This window comes from Alligator sinensis, unplaced genomic scaffold (assembly GCF_000455745.1).
Source record: "Alligator sinensis unplaced genomic scaffold, ASM45574v1 scaffold103_2, whole genome shotgun sequence".
NCBI classification, from domain to species: domain Eukaryota; kingdom Metazoa; phylum Chordata; order Crocodylia; family Alligatoridae; genus Alligator; species Alligator sinensis.
This window is the reverse complement of record NW_005842166.1, coordinates 379-18974: the sequence shown is the minus strand read 5'-3', so window position 1 is coordinate 18974 and position 18596 is coordinate 379. Positions and strand designations below refer to the sequence as shown.

The following is an 18596-nucleotide window of genomic DNA, read 5'->3' as shown; positions in this document are numbered from 1 at the left end:
CAGCTTGCTGCCATGGGTGCCAGTGGAAACGGTGTGGTAGAGAGACTGGTGCGTTAGTGCTGGCAGAGATGATAGCAGCTTGCTGCCAGGTCTGCTCTGGGCCCTGGGATCCTTCCTATAGCCTACCCTTGCCAGCTGGCCAGGGGCTGTCCAGATGGCAGCCTGTGGGCCCCATGTGGCCTGCAGGAGGTTAAATTGCAGCCCCCAGGTTCCTGCTCAGCTGCCAGTCCCCCAACGCTCACTGTTTCAACACAGCCAGTCTCCAGGCTCCCTGCTCCTCTTCCAGCCTTCCCTGCCTGTTCTGGTCCCAGGGGCTGTGGGCAGGGGAGCTGAGGGTCCAGCAGTGGAAGGGCAATGGCGGGGGCAGGGAGGTGGAGGACAGGTAGTCTAGGGCTCTGCAGAGCAGCCCCTGCTGGGGCCTGCTGAGAGGTTGGACAGCCCCGATCTAAACCCTCCAATGTGCCCCCGCTGTTGAACAAACAGCAAGAACTAGTGAAAGGGACCCCTTTATTACAAACCAAACCCTGGGGAAAGGCTGCCTGTGTCTGTACAGCACTGTACACGCAGCTGCTCTGTCTGTAGGGTCACGCACATAGTCTTGCAGGGGCTGGAGCTGGGGGAGCCTGGTGCCACATGTCACTGAGATGACACTGGGTTGGTGTTGCTGCAGGCAGCTGGGACAGGGCAAAGACCTAGGGTCTGGCCACACACATGGCTCATGTGTAAGCAGCCATAGACTACAGGTACAATTAGACTAGGCCTGGCCCAGCTGCTTGCTGCGCCAATGCAGATGTCATGATTTAGGTGGAACCAGAGCTATGCTAGTCTGTGGATGGGGCAAAGCCCTTGAGCAGATCAGGGCTAGGCCAGCAGAGCATGTATAGGACTGAGCTGGGCCTGGGCCTGCCCCTCATGGAGCTGGACTGGGGAGTGCACATAAGAGTGGCAAGGGCCAGACCACAGCTCCAAGGGGAACAAGTCCTCAAAGTCCTCATTGTTACACATCAGTGGCCGGGCCCCAGTCATAGTCTTCATCTTGGTCAGAATCATAGTCCCTGGCCCGTGTGAACTTCTTCTTCAGAGCATCATGCTCGTATTCCCTGTGGGAAGAGGCTGGCATCACATCCTGGCCGGGTGACACCAATGACCCAGTGACAGGGGTATGGAGAATCATACAGGAAGTCTGGAGCCCCAGGGTTTTTACTTCATAGCTGCTGGCCAGAAACCCCTACCCAGCTCACTCCTCCCAAGTCTCAGTAGACAGCACCAGCCCTGCCCCTTGTCCTGGACAGCAGTGGCCCTAGCCTGGGCTGATCCCAGGTCTGAGGACCATGGCCCAGCCTGAGCTGTGCATAAAGATCACCTGGAGACACCTGGATGGGAGAGACTGCCCAGCAGCAAGTCCCTAAACTGAAGAGCTGCTAGTGGCCCATGGTTATCTTGCATTCAAACCTGGCCTGGGACTAGGTATCAGCCCAAAGTGCTTCCCTCATCCTCACCCAAGTCTACTGAGTGACAGAGCTCTCACCACAGGGATCTGTGAAGTTAAAAGGATCCCAGAACTGAATCCATCGCTCCAGCCTGGATCTCTTCCTGCCTAAGCAAAAAACCCAGGGAGTAGGGCCAGGCTTGGGGCAGAAGCAGCTGTCCTGAGCAGCAATTCCCCAACCCAAGTGGTCATCTACCCCTACTGAAGGAGTCTGTTGTCCCTGGAGGGCCCCTCCCTGCACTTACCGCATGTTGCTGTACTCCTGTCTCCACTGGCCCTGAGCTTGCTGGTCTCCTTCCTGGGGAAGTGGAAGTGAAGGAGTTACAGGCTGGAAGTGGAAGTGAAGGAGTTACAGGCTGCAGGGCTTGGGGGGTGGGGCAGGGCTAGCGCACTGCAGCCCCTGGTGCTTCCCTGGCAGGGGCTCAGCACAGAGGGGCACTAGTGCCAGGCTTCCCCTTTCAGCCTCTCCCAACAGCTGTGGCGGGGTCCAAGGAGCTGGGGGAATCCAGGAGCCCTGAAGCTCTGCACCTGCAGCAGTCTGAGCTAACACAGCCCCAGGCAACGATGTGCCAGGAACAGGGAAGAGCCCCTGCCCTGGACGCAGCTGAGGCCCACAGAGCAGAGCTTGGCCTGGGGGACGTTCATCACAAACAGGCCCACGTGCCCTTGTCCAATAGCCCAGCTTACCTGCGTGGTGGGATAGGCCAGTGCAGCTGCCACCCGCTCACTCAGGTTATGGGCCGGGTCTGGCTCTGCTGGTTCTGATGACCGGGCCAGCGCTGGCTCTGATGACCGGGCCAACGCCGGCTCTGATGACCGGGCCAGCGCCGGCTGGTCATAGACATCTTCCAGCTCGTTGTCTGTGTAGGCACCTGCCTCACCATCGGTGTCCTCGTAGTCACTGTTGGCACGGCTGGCACAAGGCAGGGAGCCCGAGGCCAAAATGCATATGCTTGCTCTCTCTCTCACACACACCCACAGGGGAGGCGTCCACCTGCACGGAGAGGAGACAGATTAATTGGCACCTTGCATGCACCCCTGCCCTGTGTGTGTATCTTTGGGAGGTGGGAGGGGAGGAGGCAGAGGCAGAGACAGGAGAGTGCACATGCACATGGCCACCAGCAGCCAGGGCCACCTGGTCAGCCTGGCATCTGGCTTCCCTTGGCCCTGCACCTCTGCCCACCTGTTCCCTGGCTCTGCTCATCCCTACAGGCTGCCTCTGCAGTGCTCAGTGCTGGGGAGCTAGGCAGCAAACCCAGACCAGATGCCATGCAGAGAGACAGCCCTGGCCACCCACACAGGCTCCAGCTGTGCTCTGCCAGGACATCGTGCCCATGAACATCTGGGCCTTGCTGCCAGCCCAGGGGGAGGGCTTGTGCTGTCAGTACAAGCAAAGGGGCCAAAGCATGTAGGAGCTACAGGGGAAGCACGGTATAATGAGGGCGCCTGCGGGCACCTGCTCCTCTGTTGTCCAGATAGCCCGGGCCTGGTGTGTCCTGATGAGGTCTTTCAGGGTCTGGTACCAGGTGTTGCTGCTCCCGCTGAGGCTGATGGTGGCAGTGAAGAGGTGGCTGCAGTATTTCTTCATCTTCATAGCCTGGGCGTAGAGGCGCCGAGAGCTCTTCTTGGAGTCGGGCACAAGCCACTGGCGCAGGGCCTTGATGCCCTGCCGGCTGTCCGGGTCACAGAACACCACCACGGGGTAGTACTGCACGTAGTTGAGGCGCTCCACTGCCGAAGGCGTGATGTCCAGCAGGGCATGCTTGTCCTGCAGGGGGAGAGGGAGCGAGAAACCTATTGACAGCTAGGAAGGGCTGGGACTGGGCAACATGGCCAGGCACATACTGTAGGGTGTCTACCCCTGCACCAACAGCCCTCTGGACCTACCCTGCCCTACAGGCCCGGAGCAGAGGCTTAGGAAGGGCAGAGCGCTGCATGCTCCCGGCCCCAGTGACTCACCCGCTCAGCAATCTGCCGCACCGAGTCCAGCTTGATGACCTTGGATGACCCCGTGTCTCGGGCCACGCTCACTAGGGAACAAGAGAACCGTGGCGGGGACGGTGTAAGCAGCTGTTCAAGCTGGATGCTCCCCAAGTGCCACTGGGAGAGTGCTGAGCCCCAGTAGCCTCCTGATGACCCAGCCAAGCCTGGGGCTGCATTGCACAAGGGACAGCCTGATCCATCCCAGACTGGGCACCAGCAGGGGCAGGGGAGTGGAAGGCTCCAGATGCATTTGCCCAGGCTGCAGGCAGTCCAGGGCACTCCTGGCCATAAGGTTAGTGCTGTATAGCAGCTAGCATGGAGGGGAACAGGGGATCCCATGTGCAAATGGGAAGGCCCAGGCCCAGGCCCAAGCCAAGGAAGCAACTACGACCACAGCCATGGGCACCAGGGCTCCAGACTGCAGCAGCTGCTGAACACTAGTTGGATGGTGCCAGGGTCCCTTCAATCTGTCCCCAGGGCATCACTCCCCCTAACCCTGGTCCAGGCAGAAGCCCTGCGTTCCCTCCTTACTCCCCGAGAGGCCTGGCAGGAGCAGACACTCCATTGCACTTACAGGCAATTTCAAACTGGTCGGGCATCTCAGCTGCCAGCTTCTCCATGGCGATGTCAGCGATGGGGCCCAGGATCACAACGGGCCGCTTGAAGCTGGCTGCAGAGAGGAGAAGTGTAAGCAGATGGCTTGGTGCAGGGCAGCAAGTATGGGACACAGCCTGCCAACCCCCTCAGCCTCTGACCCCACAGGATCTCCCCTGCCCAAGCTCCTGAGCTACTGGGGGAATATGCATGGTGGAGAGATCCCACAGTCTCCCAGGAGGCAGAGACAGTCTCTGCAAACCTGTTTGTTTAAATGGCAGAACTGGGCTCCAGATAAGGAAGTGAGTGGGGTTGAGACGAGATGCACCCAGGGTTGGCCACATTTGGAGCACGTGGCCCACGGTGCAGCAGGTTGTTCGGAGACTAGCACAGGCCGGGCAGCCAAGACCTTCCACACCACCCACCCAGCAACTGCCCCACAGCTGCTTCCCAGCCCCGTGTATGGCTGGATCCTAGATACCCAGCCAGGGCAGTGCTGCGAGCAGAGAGACTGCCATGGGATGACGTAGCTGACCCCATCGTGTGGGGCCGAGGCAAAGGAAGATCAGCAACTCCCACTTCAGCCCCATCCCTGCTACTGGATCAGGCAGCTCATCAGGAGCTGCTGCTTCATGGGCCTTTGGCAGCTCCCAGGAAGGTATCAGCCAGTGAAACTTCCCCACTGCCACTGCAACAGGAGGCACGGCTCCTGGCTCCCCACACCCCAGGGGCAAGAGGCTGCCAGGCCCCCAGCAGGGAGCTCACTGCCCTCAGCCCCACTGCCAGAAGCCAGCAGAGAGCAGGCACACTGAGCAGCTCCCCCTGCCAGGAGGTGGCAGGACAAGGGCCCAGGGCAACACTGCCTGGGTGAGCCCAGCCCAGCCAGCTATCCTGGAGAGAAGTGGAAGGGCATGGGGGCTCCAGTCAGCAGAAAGGCTGAGACAGCATCCAGCCCCCAGCCTGAGAGAGGGGAGATTGTGCACGTGGGGCGGCTGCATCTGCACTGGACATTCAGGGACCTGACTAGTTGCAGGGATGGTCCCCTCTCAGTGTCTCCCAAAGCACCACTGACACTGCAGCCCTTGTGCTGGAGGAGAGGTCCTGGGGTCTGTGCCATGATACAGGGCAGTGTCACTGCTTTACCAGGCTGAGCTCAGAGCAGCACAGCAAATGCATGGAGCAAGTACAGGCCACGGGCCCCAGCGAGCAATAGTCCCATCCGTCCCTGCGGGAATCTGAGATGTTGCTGCTTCATAGCAAGGCTGCAGCAGGCTGAGCAGCACCAGCTGTGGTCCACTGCAGCAACCAGGGCAGCACCCCCACACCCTCCCCAGCCAGACCCACCTTCCTTCAGCACCACCCTCTCGTAGGGAGGGTAGTGGCCCTGCTTGGTGAGCACAGACAGGTCCTCGCGGCTCTTGCGCAGGTTCTTCTTGGCTCCCCTCAGGCCCCGCAGCTTCCAGAACTCAGCCCGGGGCCCAGAGGAGCTGGGGGCGGCCGTGGCTTTCAGCACCGACTCCAGGCTGGCAATCTGCTCGGCCCTGGAATGACAGGGGAACAGCCTCAGCAATGTCCCTGTGCTCAGTGGTGTTCACACCCCCAGCTCTGCCACGTGCTGTTTGCACCCCCAGGGCTCCTGCTTCAGCATCCATTGGCAAGCGCTGCAGCCAAGAGAGGTGCTGGCAGCCAGGAACCAGGCTCCCCTTAAGCTGCAGATGCCAACTCACCATGCAGCCTCAGGCACGTCCCCCTGGCCCTCTATCCCCCTTTGCTTGTCCATGGGGAAAGGGGGAAGCAGGGAGGGACTCAGATGCCAGACAGCACCTCTTGAGAGCCCAACCGGGCGCAGTCGCACCAGCAAGGAAACATTCCCTTTTGGGTCACGTGGCCTCAGTCACTGTCTCTAAAAGTCAGGACACCGGCTTCTGCTCTCCTTCCTCAGGCTGGCTCTGCCCCAGTTGGGAAGTGGCTGTCTGGCATGATGTGACACTGTGCAGACCCCATGCCAGCTTGGTGCTGGGAGCAGGAGAGCTGCATTAGCGCAGCGCTGCCAGGGTAATGCACCCAGCTTCTCAGCACGTGGAGCCACCTCGGGCATAGCAGGCAAGAGCTGTCCCTAGGAGTGGGAGACAGCCCCTGCCTCCCAGGAAAGTTGCTATCCCCATGCACAGAGCAGACTGGGCGCAGAGGAGAGACAGTCCCACAGCAACCCCAGTGTCCTAGGGTTTAGCCCCTGGACAAGACTTCTGCCAAGGCCATCAAGGAGGCAGCTCTTCTTCTGTCTCCTTCTCCCTCCACAACTGGACTGGAGCCTAGCGAGTTGGGCATAGCAGCTTAGGGTGCCCAACATGGTGCTGGCAGGGCACAAGACTCCATGGCAGCAACATGCCTGAGCCTGGGGGGCAAGCAGATGCCCGGTCCCCGCCTTGCTCCTCAGTGGCTGCCTCTGCACAATCTGGCTGGGTGACAGCCCAGTATGGAAAGGTCTGGCTCTCTGGAAGGATGGAGGGCCCAAATTGCTGCCATCAGATGACCTGCAGCTGCACATTCCCAGGGCCAGGGAGTCCATTGCAATCTGCTCCCCACATCAGACACTGAAGAGCTTTCTTCTGCATGGGCAACAGGGTGTCTGCTGTCCCTCACCAGCTGCTGGCCCCCTCCCTCCTTCCCAAGGTCCCACCTGCTTCTGTTGGGGATGATTCCCTTATCCAGCTCCTGCAGGTCTCTTCCCATGCGCACAGCCAGCCAGCTGCCCAGCTTGCCCCGGTACATGGTGTCCACCACATGGAAGACCTCTCCCCGTGTGAAGCTCAGCCCAGAGGGCGCATCCTTCTCAAAGTCGAAGTGCGTGCGGATGTAGAATGAGTCGCCCACGTTGGACTTGATCATCTTCCTGTAAACTGGGCAGCCCCAGGCAGGAGAGACTGTCAGGGGAAGAGCAGCCCAGGGGCAGGCAGCAGGTACCTGGGAGTGTCAAACTATTGCTCAGGAAGTCCGTGGGCAGCACCGTACCAAGACTCCTGGCGGCCCCGGGCAAACTTTTAGTATAGGTCCCCCCTTTGCCAGAGATAATGATAATGATAATCATTATTTTCACCATTTTCAGGCCCCCTCCCTGTCCGGGCCCCGGGCAGGCACACAGTTCACCCATGTCTGTGTCTGGCCCTGTCCATGGGAACCGGGGTCTGCCATGCATTTGAACAGGGCTGGCCACTGGGGTCCAGTATGAGTTGTCCATGGGAATCACTTCACCCCCACCCAGGCAGAAGCCTCCTCTGAAGGCACATGTGCTATTCAATGAGCTGCGACGTCAGGGGTGTGGAGAGGCTTCATGGACGAGGTCAGGCAGATTCCTGGCCAGGCTCCTCTGCACCACAAAGACAATGGGCCGTGAAGGACAGGGGATATAACCACAGCTATCAAATGCCCCCCAAAACTTGCCAGTTACCCACATCCAGCCTGATGACAGCCCAGTCTCCTCCCCAGCATCAGAGGGGAGAGGAGGAGGAGGACGAGCACAGCGCAGGGGTGGGGTGGGGAATAGTAATTGGATCCTGAACAAAAGGCCCAAAGGGAGAGACAAGCACAAGGCTGGGAAAGCACCCATCAGCAGGATGGGAGCTCTTTAGGACAGGACAGGATAGGACTGGGGCAAAGAAGGGGCTGGGGGTAGTGATAAGAAGCCCCATGCAGGGGCAGCGAGTCACTTACTGTCCTGCTTGCGCTGGGTCTGCAGGATGACCTCCTCACCCGGCGGCAGGCTCAGGAGGTATTGCACGGCATCCTCACGCGGCAGGCTCTGGAAACTGGTGTCATTCACCTGGCACAGAGGAAGAGGCCTCATAGCTGGCACCCAGCAGCTGCCTCTGGCCAGCAGTGGCCAGGGTCTGAGCATGCTGAGGTCCCAGCCAGAGAGGGCAATGAGGGCAGGCACTGCAGGAAACCTCTGCAAGACCTGACAGGTCTGGGGGATGAGGGGGCAGGAGCCAGGAACCATTCCCAACTCTGTGACTTTGGCCAACACATGGAAGACCTTGGTGCTACCCAGCCACTACAGGCTCTGTTAGTGATGGGCTCAGCACTCCTGGCCTGAAAGCAGGCAGGAGTCTTCCTGAGCAGCTCCTGAAAAAGGGAAGCTGCAGGGCAACGGGGAGTGAGGACCTTGTGATAAAAGCAGAAATGCCCAAGCTGTCCTAGCTGTGCTGCCTCTGGCATAGCTCAGGGCAGGGTAGGGCAGCTGGGTAGAAACACACCCTGGCAGCTTGGGCAGTCTCGCAACCTCTGGGCAGGGCAGGGTGCAGCTGGCAGGAGGTGGCCAGAGGTATCCCCAGTGTTTCCGGCCAGGGTCAGCATTTGGCATGAGCAAGCAGGGACTGAGGGGTGATCACAGGGCTGGAACAACCGCGGACCACTTGGCACAATGTGTACAGTGGGACATGCTGATGGGCCAAGGTCCCCAGCTGACTAGGCCTCCTCAGGCTGACCCCCACCCAGCCTGATCAGGCAGAGCACTGGGAGGGGGTCCAGTCAACTCTGCTCAGAGACACCCCGTTGGTGGTGGCTGCAGGGGGGAGGAGGCGACTCCAGCAGGACAACGTCCCTTGCCGGAGGCACCAAGGAGCACATGTGCAGGGATGTCAGCTGCATAAAGCAGAGCCCAGGCTGCCTCAGCCCAGAGGGAGTTCAGACTTCTTCTTGGCCTGAGACCACAGGCACCACTTCCCTTCCTGGGGCCTGAGGCCAAGAGGGGCCGGGACTCGTCAGCAGCCCCACAACATAGCACTGGCAAGCCCCTCCGGTCTGGCACCCTGCCTGCCAGCAGGGAAGGGGAGCCAAGCAGCAGTTTCATTGGAGTCTCCTTCCCTCCCCCTGCCCAGGACTACCTGCAGGATCTGGTCCCCTTCTTTGATCCCCTGACCGGCTGCAGGACTCCCCTCTTGCACGCCTGCCACGAAGATGCCCACATCATTGCCACCGGCCAGCCGTAGCCCGATGCTCTTGGCCTTCACAAAGCGCACAATCTTGGCATCCGGGCTGTACCTGCACCAGGAGAAGGCCTCTGTGTCAGCCTGGGGGAGGCCAAGTGATCCTGGGGCAGCAGAAGCAGCACAGCTAAAGGAGCAGAGGCCACCCAGCACCAAACCTTTACGGCTGTTCCAAGCTCAGCTCAGCTCAGCTTCCTGATCCCGCTCCCCTTGAACTCACAGACTTGCTGGCAAGAGCTCTGCTTTTCAGCTTCCAGGGCTTTCATGCAGCACATGGCCAACCACCCAACCACCATCGTAACCTCCCAAGCCAGCCCAGTGCCTCCCTGCTTGTCCATAGGCTTGTCCTAGGCTTGCACCTGCCCATAGCCAAGTTGGGATGTGTTCCCTGGCTAGGCACAGTATCTCTGCACAGCACCAGAAAGGCCCTGATCCACCACATGCAGGAGGCTTCCCAGAACTGCTCCTGTCCCAGGCAGGCAGGAGAGCTATGGAAGGTCCCCAAGGCTGGGCCAGTTCAGGCCAGCGACTCACCCCTCCTTCTCGCTGGCTCTGGGAGTGGGGGAGCCGTAGGTGACATTGTAGCCGCCCTCCTCAGCAGCCTCTGGGGAGTCTGAAGGAGAAGATGGGAGGGAGAGAGTGAAGCAGTAAACAGTTTGCTTGACCCCCCAGGATGCTCAAGCTGCTCTGGGGACCCCAGTAGCTTTGCTGGGTGGAGACTTAGAAGTAGGGGGTCATGGGGCATCTGAGGGGCTTCTGGAGGGCAGAGAGAGCCTCTTACTGCACAGCTGTGGGAGGCAGCACAGAGGTGAACACTCAGGAGATGGTTCCTGAATGGAGCACCCATGCTGCTGGGCTCAGCTGCACGCAGAAGCACCATGTGGCAGACAGATCTCAAGAGCTCCTATGGAAAGGCTGCCTAAGAGATACCTGTGGGACCTCAACGCAGCTATGAGCCAGAGCCCTGGAGACTTCACGCTGGGCTGCTGGTGACAACCACAGTCACTTTGCGCTGGGACACTAGAGACGGTCTAGCTACTAGTGACCCAACTCCCAGCTGTCTGGAGCCAGGGCTATCACCCTTTGTCACAAGGTCTGGTAAAGCAGCAGACCGGAGACCACTGCTCATTTGCACAAGCAACGCAGTAGGACGGAGGCAAGATAGACATCCCAAGCCCCGCCATCCCCTGGCGAGCCATCCTTCACCCTTTGCCAGGAGAGACCTCCTTTTGGGGCACAGGAGTTCAGTCTCCATAACCTCTTCACCCCAACCACTCCGCGAAGACAAGGGCAACTGGAAACCTGCTGTCACACTGGGGACATGTGATGGCCAGGGCTTGTTTCGGGTGACCACTCAGCAGAAAGGAACTAGCGAGCTGGGCTGGATGCGACCCAGCAGCCTCCTGGTGACAGGCCCCGTGGACCTATGAACTGGGGAGAGCTGGACACTGCCCACAAGCTTGTTGTTTCACTGGGCCAGCACTGGGCAGGCAGGACTCACCTGAGACGGGCATTTCATTTGCTGGCCTGGCAGCTGCTGGTTCTCTGCTGCCCTGTCTCCCCTCTCTAGAACAAAGCAAGAGGTGACAGAGTTCAGAAGAGCTGCTGCAGTTTGCTGGCTCCTGGCTACAACTTTCCCCTGCTGGACAGCCCTAGGTGAGCGCTCTCTCCTCAGGAAGTCCAGGGCTCCCCTGCCCAGATCCAATGACCACTAGGCTTGCTAGGGAGGCTGCTCAAGCAGCAGCTGGAGCATGCATGTTACCTGAAAGACTCCAGCTTGTCCTTATTGGAACAGGCCATGTGGGAGACTGTTGGAGGGACGGGACATTTCACTTGCACATCAGCGTAAAGCTCACCCGTGAGGCTGAGGGGCTGGCAGGGGAGGTCCTCCCAAGGCACCGGCCAGGCCGGGGAAAGGTAGACAGAGACTAGAAGGGGGAGGAGAGGGAGAGACAGGCAGAGGCTTACGGCAGTGAATTCATCCTGGGGGGCCCTGGGAAGCGCTGGGCACTCTCTGCTGAGGGCAAATGGGACAATTCAGAGCCGATGTCAGAGATGTCTAGAACCAAAAGAAGGGAGAAATTCACATTAGGAAGCCTCCAAGCCATAGTGCTGGGTGCACCAGAGTCAAGTGCATCAGGACAGTTATTCAGGACCCTCAAACCGATGGCTGCGGCAGGGCAGGTCCACCCAATGGGCAATCAGAGGATGGCAAGGGCTGAAGGGTTCTTGCTCCCTGGTGCAGCAAGCACAAGAACCCCATGGGAGCACTCGTCAACCTGAGACAAGGTGCTCCCAGAGCACGCGGCCCTGCCACACATTTCTCCGATGATCTCCTTTTAGAAGCCAAGGCTGATGATTTTTTGCAATATTGCTTTTACCTTCAAGCTTGCATTACAAAGGAGCAGCTACCAACCAGTTTCATTTCCAGGTTCAGGGCAGAAAACCCCTCTATGCACCAGCTCTGTGATGGGACAGTCTGACCCAGGAAGGGAAACTTTTCTTAGTGTCCCTTCAGAGTGTGCCACGATTGCCTAGTGGAGTCCAGCAGTCGCCTGGGGCTCCCACCTGTGGCCAACAGCCATCAGAGTGTCTGACCTCCCTGCAGACTCATCCAATGACCTTTGGGTTCAAGCACAATTGCAGCTATGGCACCTTCCCTTCCACCTCCGATGCCACGAACAGCACTGCCAGTCCTCTGATGCCCTGGCTATGGACAGCTAGACTGTTCCCCATGGCCTGGCACCTCCCCTTACCATCCATCTGCGAGCTGTCACTGTCACTGTCTCTCACTTCAGGGATGCTGACCAGGAACTGCCGGTTGTCCCGGAGCACGAGCAGGGTCAGCGTCCCCTCTGACCGTTCAATTAGTTTGCGGGTGTCACCCAGAGACATGTTTTCACTCGTGATGCCATTGATCTAGAGAGGGAAAAAAGTTAGAACGGTGCTACCACCTCTGCCCTCCGCAGGAGGTCATTGTAGGAGCCTTTCCTTGGGCTGGAAACAGCCAAGAGCAGTAGCTGGGGCAGTTTAAACAGATCATGGCATCCCAAAATCTAGATCTCCCATTCCTGTAGGCAGCGCTCGCAGGTTAGAAATCCAATGCCAGGCAGTTGGTCTCACCATGTTAAGGGCATGCCCATGCCAGAGTTCCTTATACAAGGGCTCTTACCAGGTTAGGGCAGAGCTGTTGACTCAATGGGGCTAGGCCCAGGCTGTCTCAAGTTCCTCATAACTACTTCATAACCAGGAAAGGGATTCTTCAGAGACAACTTGGGGAGGTCTGAGGCCAAAACTAATCTGCTCGAGCACTGGGACAAACTCTTGGACACTATATTAGAATTGTAGAAAATGAGGGCTGGAAAGGACCTCAGGACGTCACATCTAGTCCAACCCCCTGCTCAAAGCAGGACCGTCCCCAACTAAATCATCCCAGCCAAAGCTTTGTCTAGTCAGGTCTTAAAAACCTCCAAGGATGGAGAGTCCACAACCTCTCTGGGTAACCTGTTCCAGTGCTTCACTACCCTGCTAGTGAGGACGTTTTTCCTAATATCCAACCTAAACTTCCCTTGCTGCAACTTGAGACCATTGCTCCTTGTCCTGTCATTTGTATCGATGACAGTGAGAAGAAAACAATCCCCGGCACTGCTAGAGAGGTTTTCACTCAGGGCCTCCAAAGCACTGCAAAGGTGGTGGGAAATATCACTGGGGCTGTCTAACTGGAGGGGAAAGTTGACTGAGGAGGAAAGGACGCTGTTGGAGCATGAGTGTACTTGGGAGGCACATACACGCATGTGCACACCCAGGCTTGCTCTTCTTCTCTTCCCGGTCTGACCACTTAAGCCGGGGACCAGGAGCTGATGGAAGGATCTCTCCCCATGGAAAAGAAGGGCCTCTGATCACACCAGTTCTGAAGGAAAGTGAGGGCATTGCTCTTTGTTCCGTCGTTGGGAATTTCCCCCAACAAGGAGCCCTCCTGGATGCGCCCAAGCTGCAAAATGTATTTGCAAATCAAGTTGAACTGTAACTGCCTCTTCCAAATCACCCGCCCAGGGAGGTGAGACTTTAGACAAAGCTCTCCTAAATTTTTATGCACTAAAAATCATCACCTCCATGCCAAGGCAGAGTTGTCATCTGCAGCAATCAGGTGATGCAGCAGGCAGCTGGCCCCTTTGAAATGCTACATCTAAGGAAAGGGTTGGGATAAACCCTGGCACCCAGGGACCAGCAAGAAAACTACTGCCAATAGACTCACTGAGGGCTCAGCCGCAGCAGATGGCAAGATCTCCAGGACACAGCCTGGTGTTTGATCCATGTTCATGCAATGGTTAGTGAGGGGAGAAAAAGGTGGTGGGGTGGGAGGCTCTGATCCATAACAGATTCCTAAGCACTGCTGCAGCATGAAACTGCTCACATCAAATTCTGCATTAAAAAGGCAGCAGTCAGGGGGCAGAGAGAAGCCCCCAATGTTAGGAAACACCAGGAGGCCTACTCCTTATGAAGATGGAGATTTTATATTGCACGCCTTTTTTCAAAGGACTCCTCAGCTCACTCATCCCCATGACAGCTCCATCCCATGAAAAGGATCAGGACTGACCAGCAAAGGAGACTGCTGTCCCTGGGACCCCTGGCCCATTTGCTGGACAAGTTGAAGGTGGACAGTGAGTGAGAAAGGCCAACAGCCTGGAGAAGCAGATTTGATCCTTGCCTCTGCTACAGAGTTCCTTCATGATGCTGGGCAAGTCACCTAACAGGACCCACTGTGTGTCCTTCATTGTCTAGCACCCAACCTGATACCCTGGGGTCCAATTTACCGAACCGCTGATCATTCATGCTGCAACTAAATCAAGGTGATCGGTGCTTTGATACATCCAGCTCTGCAAAACGTCAAGCGCTGTGAAAGAGTCAGGTCCTAGCACCCAAGAGTGGTGAAAACTTCTGACCTTAATCTTTCTCCATCTCTAAAACAGCACAAGGAGTAATACCAGGACTGGGAGAGGTGGCAATGTTCCTGGGCAGATCCGGGATCACAGCTGAGGCAGTGTGCCATATGCCCCCTAGGCACAATCCTGGATGCCAGTTTGTTCTCTGAGCTCACTGACATGTCAGCCTAGCTCCCCTTGGAGCTCCACATTTTCCATGAACTTCCCTCTTTTTACCTGCTGTTGAATTTGGGGTGGAGTGAGGTCAGGGGGGATGAGGTAAGGGAAGGGTGAACAGTGGCAATGCTCACCCGGAGCTCCAGATCCAGGTAAAAGCAGACACCACACCAAGCAGCTGGTGAGCTCAGAGCTCACAGCACACATGGAGATCCAGTAAGAGTTGCATCATAATGCCAATATGCTCAGAGAACTCACTATGCATGCTATACACAGCTGAAGTTGGGTGCAACTCTGCCCCACACCCCTTGGATCTGTCCCCAGCAATATTTATTTAGTACTCTGACACTGTAGTAATAAAGGCTGCAGAAGCAGTCCATGAGGAAGTGATTCTCTCCTCCGAGCTGGGTGTGAATAGTGTGCAGGAAATGGAAATATATTATGGGGCCACTGGTTAAACACGAGGACTGGCTGAATACCAAATAGCTGCTCCCTGAGCGTGCTACGAGGCAGCGATGTTGTGGGGGAAAACTAAGTGCTTATATGATAGAAAACTGTATCACAGGGTGTGGGCACAGACAGGCAAAGTGACTCGGCATTACCTAACTTTGAGCATTTGAATTCACAAACCTTAACGATAGTCTTTTTAAAAAACATCCGGGAACAAAATAAACACACACGAGGAAATGAAAGACCACACAAACAAGCGTAACAAATTCCCGTCCTGGGACACCATCTCAACACCCACAGCTTTCCAAGCTGCAACCTCTAGATCTTTTGCCACCTGAGCTGATAGAGGATGACAACTGGTTACTGAGGTGGGGAGAGAGTGTCACGAGAGGGGGAGGCAGGGCCGTCCCTAGGGTGCGGCAAATCAGGGCGACCGCCCCGGGCCCCGCACTTTGCAGGGCCCACCTGGAGCTGGCGGCTCAGCACTGCATTGCAGAAAAAACAGAGACCACCCCCCATGCAGGGGTACCATGGCCCCACACAGTGTTAAGGGGGCCATGCACAGGCTGATTTGCCCCGGACTGTGCACCCCCCTAGGGTCATCTCTCGGGGGAGGAGACATTGTCCAGTGGGTTTCGCAGGTAGTCGCTGACCGCGAGGCAGCAGCAGGACTCCAGAATCTCAGGTGCCATCCCAGACGCTGCAAGGCCTTGTCCTCTGCGGGGACAGACTCTTCTGCCTCCTCCAGTCTCTTCTCCTCTTCTACCTCCTCATGACAAGCCCATTCTCCTTGCCTAGCCAGTTCCCCTTTCCAACTTCTTATACCAGCCCCTTTACCCAGCCAGTTCTGGTCTCCCTTTCCATGCTCACAGTCTAAGCCCCAGTTGCCCCACCTCCATGCCCACCTCCTTGTTTAGTCAGTCCCAGTACCCCTTCCCAGCTCCTCATCCAATTCGTTTCCCGCACTGCCGCTGGCGTCTCATCCAACCTCATTCTCTCCCCACCCTAACTTTTTGTTCTAGCTTTGCTCCCTCCCACCAGCTTCTTATCTGACCTTGCTGCTCCTGATCCCAGGTCAACTGAGATAGATAGAGACTGATCCCTATCCTCACATCCAACAAGTTGTCTTAGGCCCTGTGCACAGAAACTAAAACAAATTGGCCAATTGTAATTTCTGTCCTAGTCACTGGGTGGAGAAACAACTTTTTTCAGAGCAAAAAAGGTTCCTAATTAAATACAATTTAAAATCTTTGTTTTTTTAACCAATCTGAGTTGTATCTAAATAGCAGGCTCTCACATTTGCATGCCCACAGCCTGCACTGAAATAGCTCAAGGTGAGACTTGCAGCTGACTGAGGTTAGATCACAACTTGAAGACGAGACAGCTAGTGCAGGACTGGCCCAAATCTGTTGCTCTCGCCTTTCAGCCCTGTGGACCAAAGGAGTGGCATGGGGCCAGTCCAGGGGCCAGATCAGCCTCACATGTCAAGGCTGAGCCCACATATCTGGATCAACCCCATGTTGCCTCAGCTGGCCCCTGCATGCTGGGACTAGACCCCAAAGTCCCAAGCTTCCCCACCCAGCCCTGCGTGTCCATGCCACCCCCATCTGACCCTGCACACTGGAACTGGGCTCTGGGACCCTGTGCCACCCCCACACACTGGGATCAAGCCTCACACCACCTTGTGTGCCTGATCTAGTGTGCAAGGCCACAGCCCATTGGGCTCCCCATGGACTCATGCTGGATCTGGCCAGGGGCTGAGTATCCTTGGCCTGAATGGTGCAGGGTCTGACTTGAGCTCCTGCATTTGCATGGCTCTGGAGCCCAGAGGGTGAGCACTGCCACCATTCCCCATTCCTATCCCTTCCCCACCCTCCATAAAACCCAAAAATTACTCATAGTCACCTGCCCCAAGAAAGCTAAGTAGCTGGCTAAAGGGATGGCAAACCTGCCCTTTGTGCAGTGAAGACAAAGCCCTGGTTAACTTTGTTTCTGTTTACTGTGTAGGCAGAACCAAAGGTTCATTGGCACCAGCTGAAAGGGTGCGAAATCCAGTGCTGTGCATGCATTGTCCAGTGGGCGTTCCCCTCCACTTGGTGTAGACCACCCAGGGGGACACCCCGTGCCCTGAGGCAAGCAAGGAAAACCTGGAGCAGGCAAGCAAAAATCGCTGCCTGTTACACCCATGCACCCGAGGGCTCTTTGGAGGCATGGATTGCAGCTCTGTAAGTAAGGCTTTGCATGGTATCTCTTTGCAGCCTTCACAAATCTTTCAACTTTGCTTTGGTCCCAAGTATACTTTGAGAGAAGTGCTTGAAATGTGAACTCTTGAGTGAGCAGTGCCCTAGGGCATGGGTGGATTTCTACTCCGGTGGTTCTCCTTGTGCATTGCCTAGCTGCACAAAGGCGCAGAGAGGAGTGTTCTCTGCTGGCATATGGCACCTTTATGTCAGAGGAATTGCACCCATCACGTCCAGGAGTTGTCCCAGTAACTGTATGAACAGAAGACCACAGTCTTCCCAGAACAGATAAAGTAGTGCAAAAGCTGCCTTGTTCACAGACACTGGGCCTACAAGGCTTTCTCCAGTGTTTCAGGCAGGAGGTCTCAGCCATTTCCGGAGACTTTTGGGTTCACACCACAGCAGGCAGACCCCTCACATGTGAACCAATTATGCTGTTCTGAGGGCAATACCACCACGGAGGTTTCTGCAGTTAACACCACAGCGGTTGGGCCCCACCACTGTCAATAGACTTTGAGCATGAAACTCCTGCAAGAGTAAATTTCAGACACCAAAAAAAGAGGTAGGAGATGCCCGTGACTCCTCCAGTGCGCATCCTGGAGACAAGACAACATGGAGTGGTAAAATCCTGTTAGCCAGCTTCATTTCTCTCACTTGCACCCACCTTTAAATCCTGGTCCAGATAAAGTCATAATGGCAAACAAATAACCTAACGGGCGATGGAATGATGATAGTCACCCCATCTACAAACCACTGTGGGGATAGGGGGAACAGTGTAATATAGTGTCTCACTCGCTCACCAGGCTGCACCCAAATGTCCCTAGAGGTCATCTAGGTAGGGACAGTGGTAAGCCCTGAAGTGAAACATTCACGCATCAGGGACAAGCTGATGCCAGTCCCTCTGGTCCTCCACCTACCTTTAAGATGAGGTCCCCCTCCTGCAATGAGCTGTCCTTGGAAGCCAAACCGGATTCTGCTATGTGTTTGATAAAGATCTGGCTGCCCAGCTTCAAGCCATATTCTGCAATCCAGGAAGAAGAGCAAGGTTCAGCAAATGGGACTAGAGGAATCCCAGACCTGGTGTGCAAAGCTGAGAGCTTACCATGGGCCATGGAGCCCAACAGGCGCCTCCCCACACCCTCATGACTCCTGCTGCGGAGCTCGCTGGGTGATACCTTATTTAACTAGACTCTACATGTCGAAAATTTAGGAATTTGTTATTGGGTTCTTGGTTGTAGCCGTGTTGTTCTAAGGACGTAGTCAAGCAAGGTTCTTTGAGTAGATGTGATATCTTTTATTAGACCAACTGAGTAGTTGGGAAAAAAGTTCTTATTAAGCTTTCGGGTGCAGGCACCCTTCTTCGGGCACAGGGAGTCTCCGCTGGTCTGAGACTCCAGTGAGAATTTCTTGGAGTCTCAGACCGGCAGAACGGTGCCGGTGCCCGAAGAATGGTGACTGCACCCGAAAGCTTGATAAGAACTTTTTTCCCCAGCTGCTCAGTTGGTCTAATAAAAGGTATCACATCTACTCAAAGAACCTTGCCTGCCTATGAATTCTAATATTATAAAATCCCTAGTCTGTCTTTCTGTCTGTCTGTTCATAACGCTTTATTTGCGCTCTGATTGGCTGACTGAAACAGCCAATCAGAGTGTGAATAAGCATTCAGACAGAAGGTGGCAGTGCAGCGGAGCACCGCCACGATGGTGGGGACACGGGACGGAGCAGACGGAACCGGGGGGGGGGGGGGGGGGGGGGG

The 18596-nt window shown here is 56.5% G+C and overlaps 1 protein-coding gene across 1 annotated transcript; it reads right to left on the bottom strand.

The window, feature by feature from the left end:
- Positions 1 to 2: 2 nt before the first annotated feature.
- On the bottom strand, positions 3 to 17917 carry TJP3 (tight junction protein 3; the record flags this gene model as incomplete). The annotated part of the gene is given in 16 exon segments (XM_025206617.1): positions 3 to 1100; positions 1735 to 1787; positions 2177 to 2465; positions 2467 to 2483; positions 2946 to 3257; positions 3449 to 3519; positions 4047 to 4142; positions 5411 to 5607; positions 6747 to 6966; positions 7778 to 7886; positions 8950 to 9106; positions 9586 to 9664; positions 10553 to 10617; positions 11020 to 11110; positions 11808 to 11970; positions 17758 to 17917. Coding segments are annotated over 16 exon segments (2182 nt in total), but the record flags the coding sequence as incomplete, so codon positions are not given.
- Between the last annotated feature and the right edge of the window lie 679 nt (positions 17918 to 18596).